The 12,373-nt window shown below is 39.6% G+C and overlaps 1 protein-coding gene across 7 annotated transcripts in view; it reads right to left on the reverse strand.

Annotated features, from left to right (window-relative positions):
• Window positions 1-687: 687 nt before the first annotated feature.
• The window catches only part of ARL15 (ARF like GTPase 15), a 397,343-nt gene continuing 385,657 nt past the window's right edge, over window positions 688-12,373 (reverse strand). For 4 of the 7 annotated variants that reach the window (XM_019641458.1, XM_019641455.1, XM_019641456.1 and 1 more), the window contains 2 exons: window positions 5,491-5,676; window positions 688-3,419 (listed from right to left, as the gene is read on the reverse strand). In XM_019641458.1, the coding sequence (XP_019497003.1) occupies window positions 3,267-3,419; window positions 5,491-5,676 (339 nt within the window). In that variant the 3' untranslated portion in view covers window positions 688-3,266. The remainder of the gene's footprint in view (window positions 3,420-5,490; window positions 5,677-12,373) is intronic. The other 3 variants (XM_019641462.1, XM_019641459.1, XM_019641460.1) reach the window with 2 other exon arrangements.

Raw genomic sequence — 12,373 nt, forward strand, 5'->3', positions numbered from 1 at the left:
TTGGAAACAAAACTAGGAATGCAGGTTGGATCCCAGCTCAAAAGTGGAGTGTTGCAAGCTTTCTGTGTAGTTAAATAATGTGTCAGGATAATGCTGCACTAGGGACCAAACAAGAGCTGGGATTTGAATTTTCAACTTCTATTATGTACTTTGTTTCTTTCTCCCCGCTTTTTTCTTTCTCTCTCTTCTTCCGTCCATTTCTTTTTCACTCTCTTTGTCTTTTATAGAATATGCTCATCGTTAAGAATGGACCTGTACATATGTAGTATTCTCTCTTGAATCACTTAAAAATATTTACGTATTTCCTAAGGGCATCAATCACCATGGAAGGAAACAGTTCATTGCATCAAACAGCCACTCCGAGAAAGTTGCTTTGACAGCAAATATTACAAAATGATGCTTTGATTGAAGGATGACACTTTACATTAACATCTTGACTCACTCATTCTGAAGGAATGGCTCCAGAGAAAGTGAATTGTTGCTGAAGAGAAACCAAGTGGAAAAGACACTTGCTTTTTTTTTGTCTTTTAAGGTTTTCACAATGGCTTCAAAGGAAATACGAATTAATCATTTGTTTTGACCGAAGAACAGCATAACTTATTTTGAAGACTTAAGCAGGCACCACAAACATAAACAGAAATCTGGGACTCCCAAAAGCGAAAGCTGAAAGGAGTCAGTCTGAAAACATCAATTCTACTCAGCGTTTATTTTCATTTGAAGATAGTGGAAATCATATATATAAATCACGGACAATACGAGCTCTTGCCTGGCAATTGTCCACATGAAATCTGTTAACCTTTAAGTATAGACACAGTATTTTTTTTAATAGAAAGACAGGGCAATATGGCAGTTAATTAGCAACTGATGCTGTAAACTACAGTAGATACAAAGTTTTGTCATATAAATTAATTGCCATTACAAAAAGGCAACTGCTTTAGCTAAGAAGATACAAAAACTGGTAACTTCCATAAATATAACAAGAAGCTAAGTGAAGAAATACATAACAGACTGTTTTTCCTATATAATATTTGAATATGCAAACTAAGACACCTGTGGCACTTTACATGAAAGCAGGAACATGACACACACGCACAACCACCGCCCACCCACAACACGCCCGTCCAAGCCCCTTCCCCTCCCCCGTGTGGATTTCTGAAACATGGCAAATTCTAGGGTTACAAGGACAGGATGCCGCACAAGGAAGCAGCAAGACAGCGAGCTCCCGAACTGCTAGACAAAGAAGGAGCCTTATTGACAGTTGCAAAGCATTAGGCGTCAGACAGAAACTTGTCAAAAACAGCTGTTGTTGGGTACTGATTGATAATGTTTTCATTCTGACGGCTGAGACACTGCAGACAGTCGTGGGTCTGAGAAGAAGCCCATCACTGGCACACACACGAACGAACACACACACACACAGACAACGGGAAGTCATTTAACAGATGGCTTAGGAGCACTCAGCCACAGTATCTCAAAAAGACAACATTCTACGTTTAATGAACTTGCAGAGAAAGCAATGCCTAATAATCATTTATTTTTCATAGAAGATGAGCACAACAGGACAAAATAAAAAAGCAGGAATTGTGTAACTGGGCATCGGAATAAAAGTTTGTGCTGCTCACAGATTACACAGTGTAAAAATATTCAAAGACGCCGTAGACAAAATTCAATATGAATCTTTTTTATCCGTTCAATTAAAAAAAAAGCTTAAAGAAGTTGTTCGATGTTTCAAAGGTAATGATCTCAATTAAAATCTACCTACAAGATTAAACCGCAAAAGCTGGAGTGAAATGACATATCTTCTAGAGAATAACAAGGTATTACATCTTCCTGTAATACAGTATGAGTCTGTGGTATTTGAGCATCAGTCTATGCTACCTAAAAATTACAAACATGTTTTTATTGCTCAGGTGAAGGGAGCAGTTTTCTATCATTTGGCCTCTTAGTCTTGTAAATGGTCAAAAATCTACAAAATGTGCCAAAGGGTATGTCAACCATAAACCTCAATATCCATAGATTATTCCTGACTTAGAAAAGGTCAAAGGTGCCAAACTTTTGTAAAACTGTACATTTATCTCTTGTAATTTTATCATTTAAATTAAATGAAGAAAAAATTCCTTCCAAAGCCTGAATCTGGGCCCTAAAATTATTTATTTGCTGTAGCCCCAGAATGTTTTTAAGGGCACATTGAAACCCCTGAAAATAGAGGTTCGCAATAGAAATACGGATAGACCTTTCATTACTGTATGGAGACATTAACAGACTCCATTAAACTAATGTTAGCACTTAACGAATGAATACACAGACGATTCTGTCTTTGTTATCTTTGTCAAATCCATGCCAGCTTAAACCCTAGCCAGTATAAACTAAACTTCATTTGGTGGTTTTAAAAAATTTTATCCATTATTTTAAAAATTATCTTCTCTATTTTAATCAGACACTTAAGAGTTTTAGAAAAAGATACCTACATTATGTTGCAGTTTGACTCTATGCAGGATAATCTTTCCATTAAAAAATATTTGAGAACTTGATGATATAGTAATCAGTGACGCAAGCATTGTGCCTAAATTTCCTCTAACTCGTCTCAAAAACTAAAACAATGTCTTTGTTCTTAAAAGAAGGGAGACTTTAGACGTAATGAAGGAAACATTTGCATCTTGTCTTTAAGCTCTTCAAAGGTAATTTTACTATGGCAGGGTATTCCTTTCTGGTAAGGTGATTAATTGAAGTTTTTGGTGCTCATTTTTCTCCCATAATCTATAAGGCCAGTATACAAAAAAACTAAAAACTAAAATAAGATAAAACAAAATAAAACCGTGAAGAGATCTTGAAAATGATATATACATATTCTGGGGCACCCCAGTCACACAACACTCCACCCCGAACCCAGGGCAAATGAGTCAAGGTTCTGAGTCTCCCTGAGTCCATCAGGGATGTGGTTTCTGCGAGCCACGAACTCCATTCATTTTAGCACAGAGGACAGAAGAGACACTTAGAACAACAGAAGGAAGAGACATGCAGTGAAGATAATTAGTGGTAAACAGAGAATAAATTCTCTCTCAGTAGTGTGGACTTGACGTTAATGCTGATGATAAGTCACCTGATTTACAGAATATTCACTTTAACAGAGAGATGAGAGTCTGAGATAACTAGAGGAAAATAGATACTGAAGCCATTATCGTCTTGATACCAAAATAAAATTAAAATGAGAAAAAATAATGTGATAGGTTCAAGGCCTTTTGGGAACCCGTTTTCTTTGCCAGATTTCACATTCTTACAGCTTCATGGTCCTTCTCTTCTAACAAATTTATCAGCTGAGAGAAGCTGTCTTTCAGTGCATCCATGTCATCCAGCGAGCAGGGCTGCAGGATCCAGCGTTTCCCACGTGCAAGTGGTTCAAGTTCAAAATATTTTTTGACCTTAAGGGGGACAGAGAAAATAAATCTGTTATTAATTTATCAGAACCTTTCTTATACCAAAATTTTGAAAGTGATGAAGTAGGGGGGATTTCAAGGAGAACTTCTATGAACTGTGATGCCTGGGACTTCCTATCCACAGCTGTGGTTATAATGTGGGTTATATGTTGTGACCGCGGGCGTCCAGAACGAGACACCCTAAAATGTGCCTCAGTGGTATGCAGATTACTTTGAGCTAAAGGCAATTTTAGCTTCAGGCTCAAGAGAAACTTCTGCCTCGCCCCTTCCTCCACATCTTAACCTAGAAGAATTTGAATTACAGGCCTTGCCCATAAGACAGTACCAGAGATAACTATCTATAGGGCAGGCAAACCCCTGTTTACTAAACCTCTGCTCATCTTATCCTGCAGTGACCTTTTGAAGTCCCCAAGGCTTACCTCATCCCTAGCTCAGGATGTCTTATATACCTCAATCCCCCATTCTATCTCTAACCTCTCATGTATGCGGGTTCTCTGACTCTCTCATGTATGTGGGGTTCCCGTGTGCATGATATTAAATTTGATTTTCTCTTGCCAATCTGCCTCCTGCTGATTTGATTATTCAACCAGCCAAAAGAACTAGGGGAGGGAAAGGGGAATTTTTTCCCCTTCCCTACATGACCCATGCGTGTTTTCTTTAGGGGTGAATGACCCACTTGCAAATCACCATTCCGTCCACGCACTTAATGGCATGGGAGGTCTGATGAAGTCTAAGAAAGAATTATACGTACTATAGCATGGGCAAAATACACTGCAGACACTGAAAAAGATTCAATTCAATCAAAACAACTCTCCGAGAGCAGCTCCCACTATCTCACTTTGTTAACTTATTAAATTGGTGACAACCTGTAGGATGCACTCTTTATCAATTACTCAAGGTGCAATTATTTTGACCATCAAACATATACACAACAAAAAATATAATTTAAATAACCTGTCCTCTCTCTCCTTTACATTTCTAGTATGTATTTCTGAGAGCTGGGAAAGCAGTTTTTAGAAAAGTAGATAAAAACCGAGTGTACGTATAGGCATATATACACTTGTATAAATATACATATATACATAAAGTCTCTCAGCTTTTTTCCCTCCTAGTCATGAATTTTCAGGCAGGGAAAAGTCAAGAGCTTATAAATGGTATGTGGGGGTGGAACATCTGTTATCTTAAATAACTATTTGATTAATAACCAGTCACAAGCTCTTTTAGTGTACCTAGGCTAGGATACTGACTAATAGAATCTGGGGTTACCAGCTCCTGGCTTTGAATAAATATGAAATTGTTTTGACTTCCAGAAGTATTGATTTTCATCTCTCAAAGGGTATGATAAAGTACAAAGTTCATGAAGACGCGCGCGCGCGCACACACACACACACACACACACACACACACACACACACACTAGAACACTGTATTTAGAGCCTAGCAAGGTTTACACAACATAAACTACAGTCAGTACCAACATCAGGAGAGGCGTTGTTCAGATATTCTTTGTCAACAAATTTCATTAAATCCCAGGTACTTGGAAAATGCTAAGGTCTTACCTTAGTCAATTCTCAACCCAGAAAAAAAAAAAAAAAGCGTACCAATCAAATGTGGTTTCCACTTTGCCCTTATCATCACGAGCACCAGACTAGTGTTAACAGCAGAGATACAACATTCAAAGTGGCACTAACATGTGTGCACATTTCTAATGTGAGCAAAATGTATAAATACTAAGATTTTATGATAATTTAGGAGCCATAAACAATACTAACATTTTAGAGTTCAAGTGCGTCCCCCAAATCCTCCGATAAATGTCTGCAAACTCATACTACTACTAAAAATAAAAGAAGCCTTGAGAATAGAAGGATGCTCATTAATTTTTACCCTGAAGAATAATGAAAATCTCATTTACAGATCAGAACATACATACACAATATCAGGACAATTTTTCCTATAAGTATTTTACAAATCATATTGTTAAGAGAATTCTCTCTTATGGAAAGCGTAAACTTCATTTTTTTAGTTTCTTTTCTTTAGGGCACTGAAAACAACTTACTTCCAAGAGAATCTGAAATTGCTTGTGCAACAGCCAGCACCTGGGACCAACCCTGCCCCACGATGGGAGGACTTGCCAGTCAGCCGACTGAGCAGGACATTGGCCAGCAGGGGGAGAGAAGAGTTGGCAGGAGCGACAGGTGGGGGAGATGTTTAAGTCGACAGCTAGAAGAAGGAGTTGGCTGTTCTAAGGAGTTGAAAAGCAGAGATGTCAGTGTCCTTGCTTCTCCCAGTGAGGCTTCAAATTGCACTGAAGGGCAGAAATGGGGCCTTCTGTGCTTACAATGCCATCCAGTGTTTGATCAATAATGCCTCCCATCAAGAGGGGACAGCAAGTAACATCCCAAGTCTGGTACATGAGGGAAGTTGTGCCCTTGCCACATTTTATAACCTCAAATCTAAAAAGGACAGCATTTTAAGGAGTGCCAATAACCGGGAGGGGGACTGGTGACAAGCAATTCACTAACATTGGGGGCTGCTGGTTAGCTCAGGTGGTTAGAACACAGGCTCATTATCACCAAGGTAGCCAGTTCGATTCCCACATGGGCCAAGGAGCTGTGCCCTCCACAACTAGATTAAACAACTACTTGACTTGGAGCTGATGGGTCCTGAAAAAACACACTGTTCCCCAATAAAATTTCTTTAAAACAAAAAAAAGAAATCCACTAATATTAAAATAAAGAAAAAGACAAATACAGTAAGTGTATTACTAACAATACTTCCTCCAAAAGTTTCATTTAAAAATTCAAAGAATTGATCCTGCTAATAGTAACAGCTAATTTGAAAACAATGTTAGATTTAAATAATCACTAAATATAATTTGTGATATTTTGCAGTATGGACCAGACACATACAAAAAAGTAAGGTTTTTTTAGCTACCCATTAGGTTGGTTTCTAGGCAAGTGAAAATACAATCCACCATGTAGGCACACTTAGAAGATAATAAAGATAGGCTGTTATGTTTCAGAGGTTGTTCCTGCTGAATATTAAACATGAGAAGGAAAAGGAAGCTTCGATTACAGGGTGGTCACCAGATAAAGGAGCCTACTGGTGTTAAGCTGACAAATATGGCTGGGTAACCTGAGATTTTCAGATCTGAAACCTAAGCGGGTATCTAACCCTGCCATATTCACCCTACTGGTGTCCAAAGGATTCCACACTGCTCTACATTTCTAATATCAATTTTAAAACAAGTTTGGCATTCCGGTGATATTCAAGTACAGTGAGTGACTGTTTGTCCCTGGAACATAGCTTTTCATTACCCAGAGTTTCATGTTTCTAAGAACAAAGAGTATAATACAAGCGAGGGAAAGATGAAAACTTAATGCTCTGACTTGAACTTTTTCATTTAGGATAACATTTTAATTTAGTTTTCTTATATTAACCTGAACTTCAAGTTTTACCTCCCCTGTAATATTACAATAAACATTACTCACAGTCACATTGGTCTTGTTCACCATTGCTTTCTTTTTGTCCTTCTCTACGTTGAGGTATAATTTTAAAAAAGGTGTTTAAGTTTAACCAACATAAATCACATGTTTACATGTGATATTTTTAAGGTTAAAAAGAAAACTGCCTGTGATGCAAGGATCTGTTTTTTAATGATGAACATACTTTTTAAAGTTTATTTTCTTCTCAAGATAAAAAAAAATTAAAAATGACTCAAGACGATGGAATTGTGATAGATATGTATATCGGGGGAGGGGGTGGTTGTCTGGGGAAGGCGAGTGGTCACTTTGTGAGGGGTGAAAAGTGTAACTATTGCACTGTTTTGTACACCTAAAACTAATAATAATAATAAAAATAATAAAAATGACTCAAGAGAAAATGAACCTAAGTCTTTTAAATAGTTTATCAGCTGCTTAAATGGCGTGGTTCACTGGAAACTGCTGGAATAAGGAAATAGCGATTGTTTCACTTGGGGGAATGACATCAGAATTCCGCTGCCTGGCAACCTGTGGTCATTTAGCTATTTTTGGGATAGCCACAGAGAGGGGGCATTTGTTAGTGGCCCTGTGTCCACCCTAGAGATAGGAAAACAAAGCCACTATAAGCAGCCAACCTATTTAAGCTATGTATGTCATCAGAGCCCTTCTTCACTCGTGTGACTGCAGGGCGATGTGCATCGGCGCATACCATTACTCACACATCGCATTTACTGTAAAGTCCTAATTTAACAAGAGACAAATCAGCACCATCTCATTGCGGTTAATGTTTGTAGCAGCTGTTCAACTTGTGAGACATTACATAGCACAGGAGACCCGCTTGTTGGGTAGGTGTCCTTTATGTTTCCTTGACTAGACAAATAATAAAATAATCCTTTCCCACTTACAGGACCTCTAATGGGGTTCTAATGATAATCGCTGATTTCCCTATCTTGTTTCACATTCAAAAATTTTATTTTAAATTCTTTCAGACCCGCTGTGAATAACTTTCTACAAGTCACAAAATAGCTTCTGAACTGCAATAGGTCTTTCCTTTCTAAAACCCTGCCAACCTCACTTTATTTACAACGATTAGCTGCTTGTTTTTCTTATTTTTGTTATTCAACCATGTAAGTTGTGTGTGCCCAGAATTGGCCTCATTTTCCTTTTAAACACTCTGGGGAACAGGAGGATAGAACAGTCCAAAAGGGATTACTTTTTATGTGACACAGGGTTAAGTTCTAAGCTCAGATATTTATAAACAGTGCTTTGACCCACATGAATGTGTGGTAAGACATTGAAAAGAGTTAGGGCACGTGATAACTTTTTACTGCATGGGGCTGTGCTGTGCATCCTAGAATATGTCACTCGTAGTTCTTGTGAACTCAATGCCATTACTATAACTACAAATGCCAACCTCCTCCCATGGCCAGAGTATCACCTGGGGTGGTCCTGCCTCATGCTGAGGCAGCTATCTCTTGCCCTTGTCTGAGGCTATTGGCTTATTTTCCCACACATTCACCACTGGAGATTTAAAAAGCTGGGTATTTCCTCTGTCGGTTCTTCCCCAGAACCCCATCTACACACAACACATATATTCCCTCTAACAGATTATAACGGACCCCTCTTAAGCTTGAGGGTTGGCTGTGGTGTGGTCAGGATCAATATGAGGAGCTTTGGAAATGTGCATCCTGAAAGCTGGCTTCCTATAACTTCATTCATTCAACCTCCACTGCTCGGACGAGACTGGTGAGGCAGCAGGAGTGTGCTGAACCAGCCACCTGTGTTGGCACTCCGTTTGCCAGTGTCTGGGGTCCCACTGATTAGAGCCGAAGACCATAAGAGAAAAACGAAACAGAAACAACAGCCCGACAAAGGGGTGTCCTCACCATTTCTATTATAAGATTACAAGTTCCCCCACCCTACCCCGGCTTTTTAGTGACCACAACAGACTCTAATAGTGTACCATTTACTAAAGGCTTCTTCACTCACAGCACTCTGGCTACTTCAAGTGGAAACACGGAAAGGAACTGATTCAAATAAAGATGGATATGGTTCTTTAGAATAATTCTTAAGTCACTTTGATAGGTAGAGTCCATTTGATTGGAAGTATCTCGGTAGAAGTCTGTTAAAAGACACTTTAGAAACAAAAGCACATTTTTTCTTCATTTCTGGAAAAGGAATCAGGTCTCACGGAGTCTAGGTTGACAACTTCAGCTCTTTCAAAGTGACAGTGATAGGTTAGCAGCTAAGGCAGACGGTAGAGACTGCAGGGTGAGGACCATGAACAGACTACAGAAAGCCAGGACAACGAACTGCAGGTGAGGGCTTTGAGCGGTGGAATGGAAAGCTGGAGAATGACGCAAGGCAAGACTGACAAAAGAGCACATGACTCAGCTAACTATCTTGAACCCAGTGGAGTCACTGTGATTTTCTTATCATTTTAAATATACCATGTGTCCATTGCATAGTTTGTATTTTTCAAAAAACTACATGAATAATGTTTTTTAGACAGGTTCATATTGGTTTTGAAATCTTTAGCCAAAGTATGGTCTGGATGATAAATTTACCCCAGGGTTCCAATTAAGAGTAGGCTAAGAGAGCCTGAATGGACTCTGAAGTTTTGTAGGATATTGTTCATCTTAAAAAGGGGGCGGGACTTTGATAATCTACACCCTAGCTTTTTACTTTTAATCACTAGAGCAGATCTATCTATATTGTACGAGGTAGACAATTAAGTTCGAGAACTTGTCACAATGATGTTGCTAACCTTTTTTGATATCAGAGGGATTATTCATTCAGAATTTGTACCAACTGGACAAACAGTTAACCAAGTTTACTATTTGGAAGTGCTGAAGAGGCTGCGTGAAAAAGTGAGATGACCTGAACTTTTTGCCAACAATTCATGGCTCTTGCATCACGACAATGCACTAACTCACACGGCTCTGTCTGTGAAAGTTTTTAGCCAGTAAACAAATAACTGTATTGGAACACCCTCCCTACTCACCTCATCTGGCCCCCAATGACCTCTTTCTTTACTGGAAGATAAAGGAAATGTTGAAAGGAAGACATTTTGATGACATTCAAGACATCAAGGGTAATACGACGACAGCTCTGATGGCTATTCCAGAAAAAGAGTTCCAAAATTGCTTTGAAGGGTGGACTAGGCACTTGCGTCAATGCATAACTTTCCAACGGGAGTACTTCGAAGGTGACCGTAGTGATATTCAGCAATGAGGTATGTAGCACTTTTTCTAGGAAGAGTTCACGAACTTAATTGTCTGACCTTGTATTAACATCTCACACTGGGGGAAATAATTTGTATTGAAAGGCTGATTGTGTGCTTTCTCTTTCCAACTCGAGGTACAAGGTTGTCAAATCATACAAGTCATGAAGTTGGCCATGGTTTGGAGTATTTACCACGTGGAAATCTGCAAGTGCAACAAACCAGGACTTTTTCTTTCCAGAGTCAGTTGTTAAACACATACCAGCATACCACTGAGTATATACACCTCGTATGTATATTTGCAAAGGGGCCCTCCAGCTTTGCTGTCTTAATTGCAGAAGCTCATGGAACAGGCTTAACTTGGTAACCTTCACCAAAGTCAGAGAGAACTTTGCCCACACCATGGCTCCAGGACGGGGTCTGGAGATAAAGTGGCAGGGCATCATTAAGATTCTTCAGAGTGCATTCTTGGCAGCTTGTTCAAAGAAAGGTTAGTCTAGAGAGAGAGCAGTACCAGCTGTTCCCCTCTTCACTGTACTGCTTGCAGGATTTTGAAATCCTTAGAAAGGTACTAAATATGTCATTAAAGGCAGAAATAAATAATACAAGTAAAAACAATTTGCCACAGTCCCAACAATATTACAACACAGAATAGATATTAGTTCTTTTTACTTAGCACCAATAGGGACCAGAAAACGACAAGTCGATGTTAACTAATATCACAATATTACTTTGGGAGTGCATATTTATAAATGATGATTGATTTCAAGAACACTAGGGGTAATAGAAAAGTGTAGCCCAGATAAGACGGTTTCTTTCTTAAGCAAAATGGAGTGTGCCTGACCTGGGAATAATTAAAAGCCAGACTAATGACTGCAGGTTATGACCTGTGATTGAGCCTCGCCCTTATTAGAAGTCTTACTGTCTAGGCAGTAACCTCTGATGTGTATAGAATATTCTATGTTGTGACATTAATGATATAGAAACCCAGTCTTCCATTGCACAGGAGAACTTAGCGTGTCCCAGAAGGGCCAAATAAAATGATCCCATCTGCCTCGGTGGTAGGACCTAGGGTCTGAAAAGCCTTTCCTATTTTTGCTTAATCTGCTAGAAGTACAAAAAAAATTACATCTACTTTCTCTTTTTGATACACCTGGGGCAGGGAAGGGGGTTGTTCTAGTCTATCCCAAAAGCTTGCTTATGAGACAATCACTGGGAGAGGCGCAGATTAAGTTATGGGTGCTTCCTGTATTCGGGGACCCAGAAAGCTACCCACTACTCCTGTCTCTGCAAGCCTTCTGTCCTCAGGCTGTGCTACCCAGAGCGGTTCCTGCGCACAGCCTTTGCTCCGACTCCTGCTGCCTTCCCACAGCCCCTCCATCCACAGGTGGAAAGGATCAACCCATAAATATTTTCGTATATTAAGTCTTAGCTGATGTCCTCCCATCGCTTCAAGGGGAAGCCTTAATGTTACAGAAGAAACTTGAAAAAGTAGAAGTGACCTTCATCATGGTAGCCACGGTTGGTTGCCTCCCCAGCACACAGGTATTATAAATAAAGCTTTATTGGAACACGGCTAAGCTTCTTCACTTAATCTATGGCTGCTTTCATACTACAATAGCAAAGTTGCGTCATTGCCACAGAGACAGTATGTCCCACAAAGCCTAGGATATTTACTATTTGGTCCTTTATAGGAAAGAAAAAAAAAAATTGCCACGCCCCGACCTAAAGCATTCTGCAGCTTCCTGCTTCATCCAGCAGGGGCCCAGGGAGCCCTTGGGAGGGGCCTGGGCAGCAGGCTTTCCGGGGTGCAGTGACACCTCCTCTTTCCCATGGTGGCTCACGTTTTAGGGGGACAGAGAAGCTGGCTTTTTCAACCTGTCCAGGCTCCACTTAGGATTTCAGATGCTTTGGATTGCAGTCTAGCACGCAGAAGGGTCAATTTTTCCCCCTCTGTGTTCTGCCTGGGCTCTTTCATGTGGAGACTTCCTAACGGGGGGCAAGGACTAGCCAGCGCAGAGGGTGACCTGACGGCGCGAGGTTTTTGGTTTCCTTAAAGATGGCTTTTAGTGCACAACAATACTAGTTATCGTTACTTTGCGTTTTAAAAAGAAATATACAATTTATTAAATTTACCATGTCTGAAACCTGTTTTTTCCTGAAGCAATTTATGTTCAACTTAAAAATCTTAACATTCTATTAATACTTCTGGTAAATTTTGAAAATCCGTTCAG

Source organism: Hipposideros armiger, unplaced genomic scaffold (genome assembly GCF_001890085.2).
Source record: "Hipposideros armiger isolate ML-2016 unplaced genomic scaffold, ASM189008v1 scaffold_60, whole genome shotgun sequence".
NCBI lineage: Eukaryota > Metazoa > Chordata > Mammalia > Chiroptera > Hipposideridae > Hipposideros > Hipposideros armiger.